The sequence below is a fragment of the Cetorhinus maximus genome, chromosome 24, assembly GCF_964194155.1.
Source record: "Cetorhinus maximus chromosome 24, sCetMax3.hap1.1, whole genome shotgun sequence".
NCBI classification, from domain to species: Eukaryota; Metazoa; Chordata; class Chondrichthyes; order Lamniformes; family Cetorhinidae; genus Cetorhinus; species Cetorhinus maximus.
In genome coordinates this window covers 33070107-33082516 of record NC_135902.1, presented here as the reverse complement: position 1 = coordinate 33082516, position 12410 = coordinate 33070107, and the positions used below count along the sequence as shown (strand labels likewise).

General features: G+C 39.7%; 1 protein-coding gene across 4 annotated transcripts in view; it reads right to left on the bottom strand.

The window, feature by feature from the left end:
• The window catches only part of LOC144699755 (casein kinase I), a 56814-nt gene that overhangs the window by 9498 nt on the left and 34906 nt on the right, over positions 1-12410 (bottom strand). For 3 of the 4 annotated variants that reach the window (XM_078570966.1, XM_078570964.1, XM_078570965.1), the window contains exons 7-8: positions 11325-11493; positions 3589-3728 (exon numbers count right to left, since the gene is read on the bottom strand). In XM_078570966.1, the coding sequence (XP_078427092.1) occupies positions 3589-3728; positions 11325-11493 (309 nt within the window). Of the gene's footprint in view, positions 1-2757; positions 3128-3588; positions 3729-11324; positions 11494-12410 lie in introns of those variants that run through there. The other variant, XM_078570963.1, reaches the window with a different exon arrangement.

Genomic DNA, 12410 nt, shown 5'->3' with positions numbered 1-12410 from the left:
GATGAAATATATATCTTTTAAATTAAAGTTAAAAGCTTCAGACAAGATAATTTCGGCAACTGGAATCCATTTATACACAATTTAAAACTAATTGCTACCTCTTTAATGTTTGATATATGACGTATTAATTTATCTTAAGTTATCCACATTCACCATGGAAAATTTAATTAATGATTAAGGAACACAATAACTCAGGCTTGTCCAACAATCTGACCTGCCATGCCTTTGTATCCGGCCCGTGGATTTACTGTTCAAAATATAGGTAAGTTCAATGAAAGATTCGGAAGGAGCTGCTCCTCCAATCACAGGGCGTTTTTCTCCTATGTTTGCTGCTGATAGGCTCACCAGTGAGCAGTGTGAAGGTGAGTGGCTTCTATTTTGTTTTACAGCACACGCTCTTCTCTGCCTTTGGTGTCACTTTCTATCTCTTGTCCTCCCACACAGGCACCTGCCCCCTAGAGGAGCACAGGGGTCAAGCTGGTGGAACAGGCCAGGGAGGCCATGAGGATCAACACAGTGGCAGCAACGCCTGCCCGGAGCAGCTGGAGTCTCCGACAGGGAAAAGTGAAGAAGTTTATCTTGGCACCTTCACAACCATCCTGAATTCCTCCTCAGAAGTAAAATATCCAAACCTCCTGGGTCCAGGTGAGGGGGAGTCTGTGCGTGTGCAGGGAAGCCTGTTTGAGCCAGTTTGCAAATCCGAGAGTGGGTGGGTGAGTGAGTCTGTGTGAGTGTGGGGGTGAGAGCAAGAACCCTGAGACTGAGTGAGCCGGACACATGCATACACCATTCCTCTCCTTGCTCCCCAAAAACCTATCCACAAAGACGACCAGGAGGGGAGTACATCCCAGGCTAAAAGGTAACCTGCTTCTGAACCCCACTTCTGTATGAATTCTGCTGAGGCCAGCCTGGAGTAGGTGTCACCAGAGGCAAATGCAAGGTCAGTGTTAGTTAAACCCAATTCCTTAGTTCAGTCCTGATCACCACCTCTTACCTGGTGGCCAGGATTTGGGGCCTAGTCTGTGTGTCTAGCTCTGCTTAAGTGAGAAGGCAAAAAGGTCTTATCAATTAGCTTTGCTGCTTGGCACTTTATAATGGTCATTTTTGTTACTCTTTTAAAAAAAATCAATTTATTGCTTTGACATTAAATATGATTTTCAAAAAGAAATCCATGTTGTGCCAAACCTTATCTTGCCGAAATTGCTCATCAGCCCCTTGAGTGAGAAAAAAACAGAAAGGTGGCCCATCACGTGAAAAGGCTGGACAACCATGCAATAAATGCACTGGAAAGGCCAATAGAGGCTGACGTGCCATAACCTTTTTGTTGCTTTGATAAATGTTTCACAACGCGTTACTGCACTACCTGCCAGATCTTATTATTTTCAAAAGGCATGTTTAAAAATGGCCTGCTATTGTTTGCCCAGATATGGGAGATCAATAGTTAAAACAGTTATGAAAGCGCGAGATAGTATTTGTACACAAAATTCACACTGTAGCTGGAAGTTTAGAAGAAGGATTGAGATAGGGAGCACAGTTAAATAGGGAGTGTGCATTTCCTTGATCGTCAGAAGAATGATTAAAAATAATAGACAACAAAACGGATTTCAGGACATTAAAGATTTAAATGTTAATCTAATATTATTAACAGTGAAGCTGGAGACTGGAATCATGAAGATACAATTTCCATTGCACATTGCAGAAGCTTTATTTGCCCATAAGGAAAGGTTTAAAAATAAAACAAATATGCGTTTACTGATCATTGGGCCATAACTTCTGAGCTCCAGGGCATTGCATTGGGGGGGTACTCCAAAGATGCGCTGGGGAACCCCTCCCCCCACATTATCCCCGAAGTAAGGTTTGCACGGCAATTGCCTGGAAGTACAAACTTCCCCAGGGCAATTATTCTGCACTGGGATCCATCTGAAAACGCGATTTAAACTGCAAACTTCTGATAATTCCAACTGGGTTACATCAATAGTTATGCAGAAAAAGTTAGAAGAATTGAAATAACTTCTGGGTAACTACTGCACAGACCCAGATTGACCCCGCCATACACCGCACCATTCCCCACCCCTCTCCCTCTCACCTACACAGGGCACCCCCACCCAACCCCATGGGGACTCAGCTGGGCTCTCAGCATCTGCCCCCCAGTGAGGTCTGACCTAGCCCGATCCCCCTGATGAGGCTCAACCAACCCCAACCCCAAATCCTACCCTCTTTCTTTCTTCCTGGCCTTTCAAGGAGCTTTAAACTTATCTGGTTTATGGCAGCTAGTGCCGTAAAGCGGGGAATGTGGCCTCCTTGCATCCAACAGAACTTCACTCGATGCTAGGTCCTGGGGACACGCTGCACTGCCTGGATCACATCAGGCCTGAGTCAGAAGGCCAGACGAGACAGGATCGAAAAAACTTAAAACTTAAGGTATAAAACTAGGGGTGGAGTGGCAACCTGACTAATTGCCATTCCAAAGAAGTTCATTGTACGAGCAATGGGATTAATTACATCACAGATTATCATTAAATTTTATTGTAATGTCCTTGGCCTGATCTCAGTTAACCTTTCTGTGAAGTTCGAAGCTGAACAGAATCAAACAATTAACATGAACACTTAAAAACTTGACCGCTTTTTGGAACTAGCCATTCCTGACAAACAATTCCCAAGGTGAATACCCAATAAATTAAATGGTCAACTAATTTTTAAAAAATCTAGCCTTAAGAAATGTTGAATTATACTTATAAATGCCATTTATAAAATATTGCCAATGATTGATTGTTACCAGAGAGTATGGATAAAGAAAATAAAGCACTAGTATAACAGGGATCAAATAGTGTACCACAAGCATTAGGTTAAAGCTTTAACATCTCTTTCCTGTTGATCTAGTGGTTAATTTCTGCCAGTTTCTCCACCTTGGCATATCCAAAGGTCTCATATTGGAAGCTAATTTTTCCTCTAAGTGAATGGAAACATGAGGTGGTGGGTGTTGGCTTAACTGATAGCCTTGGCTCACAAAACAACGGCAATAGTAATAATGATAATAGTAATAGAGGCCTTTTATATCCAATGAAACTACACCCAATATAGCCATTACTACATAGGGAATTGGGGGTGGGGAGAAGAGAAACAAAATCTGTTGGAACAAAGGAAAAACACATTAAAAATGTATCATTCAAATATTCTCTCTATGGATTTGCATCAAATTGTACTCAACTCAGGATGAAGGCATCTCTGGCAAGGTTATCATTTATTTATTACTCATCACTAGTTATCCTGCACAATGAGTGGCTTGCTAAGAAATTCAAAGGGCAGTTAAGGGTTGCTGTGGGACTGCTCTCAAGTATAGGTCAGACCAAGTAAAGATGACAGATTTCCTTCCTTCAAGATCAGTGAGCCAGCTGGGTTTCTTAAAATGACAATCTGACAGATTCATGGTCACTTTTACCAATACCAGTTTTTTATTTCTAGTTTTTAAAGTTTGCATTAGCTGGCCAAAAGATTGTTTAAAACCCCCAGAACCATTACAAAAAAATCTCCATTTTGCATCAAATTTAGGAAAAATGTGTGTAGTTTATTGATTTGGGATGATCTCACCTGTGATGTTGACATTCGTGATGTGTCCTGACGTCCGGTTAAATCTGTTGAGGAAACGTTAACAGGAGCGCCACGATGTAACCTCATGCTCACTTTCCGCTCCCGTTCCATGCCAGAAACAGGACGTGGAGACGTGTTAGCTGAAGAATAAAAGCCAAATAAATGCCAGTCATACTTCAGAATCATGGAGAAAAAAACCAACAAGTAAATTGAATAGTCATTTGCTTAATAGTGTTTCAAAAGTGTGTTACCATGAAAAGCTAAGCTTATCATATGGAAGGGTTTATGGTAGTGATGATTACAGGTAAGGAGAAAACTTCCCCTTATAAAATTAAATTTCCAGCCCTGCTGTTCATTCATAGCCATTTTGAAACCATTCCATTTTCAAATGCTTCATATATGTACCCGTGTTTTCACAAGAAAAATATGTTAAAACATTTCCATTCCTACCATAAAGATATTCAAGTTTTTACACTGATTTCTTGATGAATTGTGTGGCTTGATAATTAAATGGCTGACCTCTGTTCTTTGACTCTATATTGCAAATGGTGAACAAAAGCAGAACTGTCAGTTTAACCAGCACCATCTTGGCAACGGATGACTGTTTTCTAAATCACTAATTTGACACTGGAACCACATTTGCACGATTTCCAGTTTTCAGATGCCAGAATTGGATTTAAACTGGTTTACCAAACTAAACTCATGCCAATAATATACTGTTATTTGTTTTATGAACTAATCATCTACCATACGCTTAACATATTGTTTCTTGTGAAAACATGGAAAACACGTGGAACATTTTGAAAATGGGAAGTTTTCAAAGTGGCTATGAACGCAGAATAACCCACAACTGGAAAATGAAAAATCCAAATCCATTCTCCAATTTATTTGAATGTATCATTTTAAAAATAAGGCCAAACATTGCAATTTCCCAACAGCATTCATTGTAGCAAGTCTCATGGTTAGGCTATGAATTAATTCCATCAATAACAGTTCTCATTTTCAGTCAGAGCTGTGTGGTGACCAGCTGTTTTTTGGTAGAGTTGTAAACATTACTAGAGCTACTTGAACAGCAGAAAGACAAGCACAGGAACAGATCGTGTGTTCTTTTGAAGCTTAGGGTAAGAATGGGCATTTTTTTAAAAAAAAGTATGCTTTTTAGGGGATCCCCAATTACTATTACATCTCTTGCAATAGTTTTGGTAAAGTCTAAACTTGCTACTCCAACAAATTACTCAACAAGCCCCACAGCTCTAATTATATTGAATACCTTATCACTTGTAGCCTAATCACTAGTCTGCACACAAGTTCTGCACTACTGTATGTACTTTCTACATTACCCAATTTGGGTAAACTTGTAATTTAGTCTGCACTGGCAACATCAGCAATGCAATGATGAATTTATTAGACATGAAGCTAATATAATGTGCAATTAGCCCTCTCCCTAAGTGAGACTTCCACATCTCAGCGAACCCAGTTAGCAGATCAAGGCTGCATCCCACATCACAGTGCAAGATGTAAATCCTTTGCCAGAAACACTTAATTGTTCAACTTTTTAAACAGGTTATCTCTTTTCAGCAGCCCACTGGCAAGCTACAAGTCTGTAATAGATATTTCAGATATTTAATGTGACTGGTATCTTAGGTTCTACATAGAATTTTACAGCATAGATAAAGGCCATTTGGCCCAACAGGTTCACTTCAAGGGCCCATGCCCCACACAAACCACCTCCTACCTTACTTTAGTTAACACCATCAGGATATCCTGCTATTCCTTTCTCCTTTATGTATTCATCTAGCTTCACTTTAAATGCATCTATGCTATTTGCCTCAATACCTTCATGTGATAGTTTATTCCTTCATCATGGTAAGCAATGGCTTAAACAATAAATTATACAGAACTTTTCAAAGTCTCAGTAATGTATAACGAACTGTCTTAAAGACCAGCACAATCAAGGAATGCAGATTTCACTGTATCCTTAGGATTGAGGGGTTACGAAGCAGAAATGCACGGTTGGAAGTCCTCTGTACAAACTAGTGTTCCAAGATGGTTCTTCACTTGTAAGAAGACATGTTGAAATGGGATGACAGAACAATAGGTAGTGATTGAGAAGTACAAAGATATAGTTAGAAAAACAAGAGAGATGTGGCAAGGTAGAAGGTACAAGCCAGGAGAAAAACTCATTAGTGGCAATGAAGCAAGTACTGTGACAGATATGAATGGAACCAGGCAAACGCATCATCATGAGCCTGGATTTCAAAGACCACCTTAGAGGAGCATGGATTAGTCAATGTTGTTGAAAGCTTCAGAGATTTAAGAGGATGAGGAGCAAGTCACGATTTCAAGTCACACAAAATTTCATCTTTGGACTACGCCAATGGGATATCAATGCGGTGAGCTAGAAGCCAAATTTATAAGGGGTCATGGGAAGGTTGCAGTGCTGGCAAGGCATTTAGGCTCAGAATGTGCAGTTGTAATGACAGCAAAACTGTCAGCGCTCGTGGCCATTTATTGTGCAAAACTGACAGCAACTCCTAAAGTCTGTATATGCACAGTTAAATGCAGAAGTTGCTGTCAGTAATCTCCTGCTCCTCCAGGATGCACTGTTGCAGTCTTCACAGATGCAATCAGCACGGAATGAGTGATTTGATGTAAACTTTAATTTTGGACACACTATTCCCACTATAATAAAAAAAATGAAAAATTTAAGCCTTGCTCAATCAGAAGTAACAGATTTTACTGGCGTAATTACTATCTTCAGCAGCAAATGGACAGATTCTCTCACGCATATGAAGAGTTTGGTTTGACCATTAGCATCAGGAAGACAAATGTCATATTCCAAGGTATTGCCATACTGCCACATATCAGCATTGACAATATGACGCTGGAGGTTGTTGATGGCTTTGCATATCTAGGCTCCACAATCACCAGCAATCTGTCACTTAATGCTGAAATCAACACGCATTGCAAAAGCTACAGCTGTAATGTCCAAGCTGAGTAAGGGCATGGAACAACAGCAACTTGACTGAGAACATCAAACACGAGTCTACCAAGTTTGTGTCTTCAGCACACTCCTCTACATTGGTGAGGCCTGGGCAACATATGCTAGGTAGGCAGGAGAAAAAGCTGAACAGTTTCCATCTTCGTTGTCTCAGACATATCCCTGGCATCTCTTGGCAGGGCAACATCACCAACTCAGAGGTCTTACAAGTGCTAATTCCATCAGCAACAACATCTTTGCTGGCTTGGCCAAGTTCATTGGATGGATGACAGCCGTATATCCAAAGACCTTCTGTTTGATGAATTGGCCACTGGGTCACCACCTCCTGGACGGCCATAACTCTGCTCCAAGGACACCTGTAAGCGAGATACGAATTTGGCAGATATCGACACTGACAGTTGGGAGACAGTCGCTGATGGCCATGACCTCTGAAGGCTGACTGTTTGGAAGGGCATTGGAAGAGGCGAGCAGAAATGAAAGATTCAGCTGGTAGAGAAGTGGGCCCACAGAAAACAGAAGCCAGCAAACCGTGCACTCTCAGCTCAGTCTTCCTCTGCAACAAATGTGGCATAGGCTGCCATGCTGGAATGGGGTGTCCGAGTCACATCAGGCGATGTTTAGCACAGTGTTGACCACCGCAGCACAGGTCACTGTCTCATGAGACAAAAGGCTGCCACGACCAATGACTACTAAACAATCTCCCTGGTCCTGTAAAACTAACTCTACAAGCATGGAATCTCATTTGCTCAGAATAACTTTATAAAAATTGCATGATGTTTTCAAATAATATTTTTTTAAAAATTTGATATTGCAACTTTTGTTAATACAATGTGTATGTGCCAATCTTTATTTAAGTATAAAAGGTTAAAATGTGAATTATAATCTCTGCTTTGTTGTCTATGAGGATTCTTCATTCTGATTTTCTGATCAGCTATCAGCTGCTTGCATTGCTGCTGGATGCCATAGAAGGTGCCACGTTCAAAGTCATGTCAGAGTTGTTGCAATCATATCTCTTTAAACCGGATTTTACATTTTAAAATATGGAAGGACATTGCAGTATTTGGACATTTGGAGGTTGCCTGAGAGTTTTATTAAAAAACAAGGGTCATATGTTCACCTTGGAACTGTCAACAAGCAGGCCTCTTCCAAGAAATCACTTGGGCTATATGGTACTTGAGAGGGGGTTGTTTGTTTTGAACTGCAAAGTACTTTAAATAACGAAGCTGGAAGACAAAAAGGCAATCACAAGGCAGAGGCAAACCATAAGTTTGAACCTGTGGTTTTGCTTTCAGCCTTATTGGGGAAAGGCTGAGAACAGAAGGCTCACTAGCCTGCTCTCCCTCTGCTTTTTGAAGCTGTATTTGGTTCTTGACTTGTAGCCAGATAATCCTCACCTAGGTGTAGTTTGTTTGCATAATTTTGAACTTGCTAGTTTAGATAGGAAGAATCGGTCCAGCTATACTCTCCTCCACACTGAGGCATCATTGGTGAACTTCCCGACGTCCACTGAGTTCAAAGGGAACTTCAAACTGGCAACATCAAACCTCCATGAACTTCAACTTTTCTTTCTAAGAGTCTTTTTTCCCCCATTCGCCTCACTATGCAGAGACTACCTGGTTATGTGTGTGTGTGTACTGGGGAAGTTTACAATGGTTACTTAGTTACACTTCCAGATTACAATAATGTGTCAATCACTTCTTGAAACTTGTCTAAAAGCAGTTTTATTTTACAATAAATTAATCAGTCTGAGATTATTGAAAGAAGCCTGGTCAGAGTTTCTTTCCTTCTGGGTACTAGAAGTATAGATAAACAATTGGTAATTTTGGTGAGAAAATTAAACATTTTCTTGACCTGCAGTCAAGATTAAACATTTTCTTGACCAGTGCTTGATAAATCATGCACTCCTCCCATCCCGGTTGCAACAGAGTAGAGGAAATCCATAGTCTAATGACGGGTAAATATGATTTGGAGAAGCAAAGGAATGTGTGGGATTCAATATGAATTTTAAGACCAGGAACTTAAATCAGCCATCCAACTTGACTACAATTAGTCCATTTGGAAGAAGCCAAAGTGGGCTGCTATTTAAGATAGCATCAATCAAAACTGGTGGGAGAAAGTAAACTACAAATAAAATTTAAGAAACTTAATTGAATCCTCAAAGGAAATTCCTCTCTTGGGCACCAAGACTGCAGAAGGACATTTTAAAACCATGTTTTCGTTTGTAGAGTTAGAAAGTTCTCTATATTATGGTTGTGAACTTTTCTGAAATGAATGATAGAAATCAGTCAGACAATGGGAAAAACAGAATCAGGGATATAATAGCTTTCCAATGAGAAGTTAATGCTTCATTTTAGCAAAAAGTTATTTCCCCAGAAATTATTCCTCTTCAACCAAAATTTGCAACAAATTATAATTCAGCCCACATCACAGACTTACTTTAATTCCATTTGTTTTTATTCAAAAATCATTGCATACCATAAAAAACAGTTCAGTAATGTCCAAAAGTATTCTCAAAAATAGTTTATTTGCAAATTACTATAGTCTGACTTTTGATTTGTTCCGAAACTCAGTCTACATGTTTATTGTGTTAAATAATTGCTGCCTCAGGTGAAACATTCTTGTAAAACTAACTGTAATGTATGCACATGCACACTCCACCTATAGATGCTTGTAGTACCATATCTATATTATTCTTAACAGGCTACCCCGATTTTGGGAGCTATCACAACTAAACCCCATTTATTCTCAAATTTTGTGCACTGATGAATTTCATGCTGAGCCATCGGAAACAAAGCAAATTTTAAGCCCTACAGTACAGTAAAAATGCAATGGATTTTTATGATGAAAGTAATTTATATTTCATAATATCCCAATATAATACCATACCTGAGGGGCACTACTCAGCACCAGTAAAAACATAGGCAACGATATACCAATGGTGGTCATTTTAACTGTTACGGGTTGAATATTGGATATTTCTATTGTTTCTGAAGATTGAGTTGTCTCTCCATTTGTGTAGCAAAATTGTTCTCTTTCTAAAAGTATGTGAGGTTGAGGTTAAAATCCAGGCTCAAAGGGCCGAGTAGCCTACTCCTGCTCCTAATTCTTATGTTCGTATTACCTGTTCTTATGTTCGTAAATCTTTGTGGGCAGCATTTTGAGGTCTGGGGCAAACACTGTTCCTTTGCTGCCAACCATAAAATCTGGCCGGTATTGATCCATTTGGAAAAGAATGGCTTTGACTTTGGACATGAGCTCCTCACATTAAGTGTGAGGAGAGATTTGCAAAGTGGTGGGTGGGGGGAAGAAAAAGATTTTAACAACCTGTGCAGAAGAGGAGTTTGGAGTTGTTTTTACTCTCAATGATGATATTGGAGTAGTAAACAGTTTCCCAAGCAAAGGAAGCAATGGTACAAGCTTTGTGGTAGAGTCAGATTTGGTTCTGGACAGCTAGGCCAGTTGACCAAAAGTGTTTGAACCATGGTAGGCTTGGCATGTTAATGTACCACTTATTTCCCAAACTTAGGAGTAATTTAGTGTGTGAAAAATTTTATATCTGTACCAATTCAAAAACTTTTTCTATTAGATACTCCAATATTGATTCATATTTATGGCACAAATCTTTTATGTAAACTTGCAATTAAATTTTCCTGCCAATGGTGAAGTATGATGTAGGCAGGATATACCAAAGAGGGGCAAATATCTGACATTTCCTCATACTAGAAGTGAGGAATTGGGTTTACCTGCATTTGGGTGGCTGTGTTTTAGCATCACCAGGGGATCATCCTGGGGTTTAATACAACTGCAATGGGGTCTTGGAGGTTGACAATTGCGGTGACTTGCTGAAGGTTAACAGAATTAATATCCTTTCATCTGGCATTTCCATGAGGGTGGGACCCAAGGTTTGATAGGACTGTGGAAAGCAGAACTGAGTTTTGGCTCAACTGGGGGTTCATTCAACCTGAAGTGTGGTTCATTGGTGGGTTCCAGGTGTCTGTCAGCAGTAGAGAAGGAGGCAGGACGAGACTAGTCGAGGACTGAGGATTCCCATGTGGCAGGTGTGCCTTGCAACTTTCTAAGGTATCACTGTTAGCTCATCAATTTTGCTCTTTTGCAATTGATTTCTGAATATCTAACTTGATCTTTCTCACACCTATAGGAAAATTGTTATGATTTTAATTTGTATCAACGGAACACAGGTGGTTACTCCAGCTTTCAAAATAGAAGTTCCGCATCTTGGGTAACAATTAGAATATTTAAATATTTTAACCGTATAAAGTGGTGATAATCAAACTGTTGTAACTATTAAAATGTAGGATATAATTAGGAGAGATAATTAGAGGTTGTTTGAAAAGAAAGATGAAGTGCTTTAAAGGTCAGTAAGTACATTTGTTTTTGCTAAGTCCTTCCTGATTTCCATATTTGTTCATCGCGTAAGAGGTTTCTAGACAATTTTTGCCATCGTCCTGCACCCACTACTGTTCCTTAATACTCCTTATGCTGAATTTGCGTTTCTAACTCACTTGTTTTATGATGATAGCAACTCAAGTTGGAATGATGTTTGCAATGAAAGCAAATGTGCAAGGTTACCAAGCTTTAGTTTATTTTCTTAAAATATAGTAAATAAAAATTGATCTAGATAAAATCTCAGGCCCTTATCCTGTTATATCATATAGATCATGACTCATAGTCTAAAAACAGCTGTAAGTAAATTCAGTTAATAGATTTATCTTACCAGTGTGGGACGTGGGGGTGAGAGGCGTCTGTGGTGCCACTTCTTGATTTCCTCTCAGCCTCCCAGAAGCAGTTGAGGGCAATCCCCGTGCTGCTGGATTTCGACCGTGCCTCATTCGTTCCTCTCGTTCTCTCCGTTCACGGTCATCATCTGCTGCTCTGCTGGCCCCCTGAAATGATTCGAAGGGGAAAAAATGTAATCAAGGATCATTTCTGCTGAAACGTCAATCAATTTCTTTTACTAAAATCAGTTGTAAACAACAAAATAATCTGAAGAATGACTTGTCTAGCACTATTCCTATGTTACTGAACAAGACACTGAAGATACTGAGGACTTCAAGACACGTGATTGGGATGATTTTTCAGTCTTCTTTATAAACAATTCAGGGCATGTTTAGTATATCAGGGTTAAATTGGCAATAGTCAGGTTTCTGACACTAATTCAACAATGAAAAACAATGAGAAACACGAAGAATGTCCCAACTGACAGTCAAACCATTGATCTGAAGACAATAAAATTTCTTCCATTCTGCATAAACCTGCATCATGGCCGGAAAAGGGCATCCAAGCAGACGAGAGAAGCATGCATTGCAATTTCATTTACATACTAATTATGGATAAAACTTGCCTTCAGGAACCACCAGATCAAGGAAGTTGCTAAAGCTATCTGGAAAACAGCCAGATTTTGGAGAGCTAATAACTGAAAACTTCAATTGTAATGTAAGCTGCCTCATAAAAATCTAGTTCATTTGCCCACTTGCTGGTGCAACAGTTCCATGACCTGTAAGCATTGTTTTGCTGAAATCCTGTGCTGTTTCAGTAAGGGATAAATTCAGGATTATGAAAGGAATGAATAAAATGGGAAATTTAAAAACATTTTTCCCCACAGGGGGTTATCATATCATGGATTTATTTTTTTACAAGTTATTAGAATACTAAAATGATTTAAGAACACAAGAACATATGAAATAAGAACAGAGGGGGCCAAAGGACCCCGTGAGCCTGCTCTGTCATTCATTGTGTTCATGGCTGATCTTCAGCCTCAACTCCACTTTCCTGCCCGCCCACTTGCTCTATCCCTTGACTC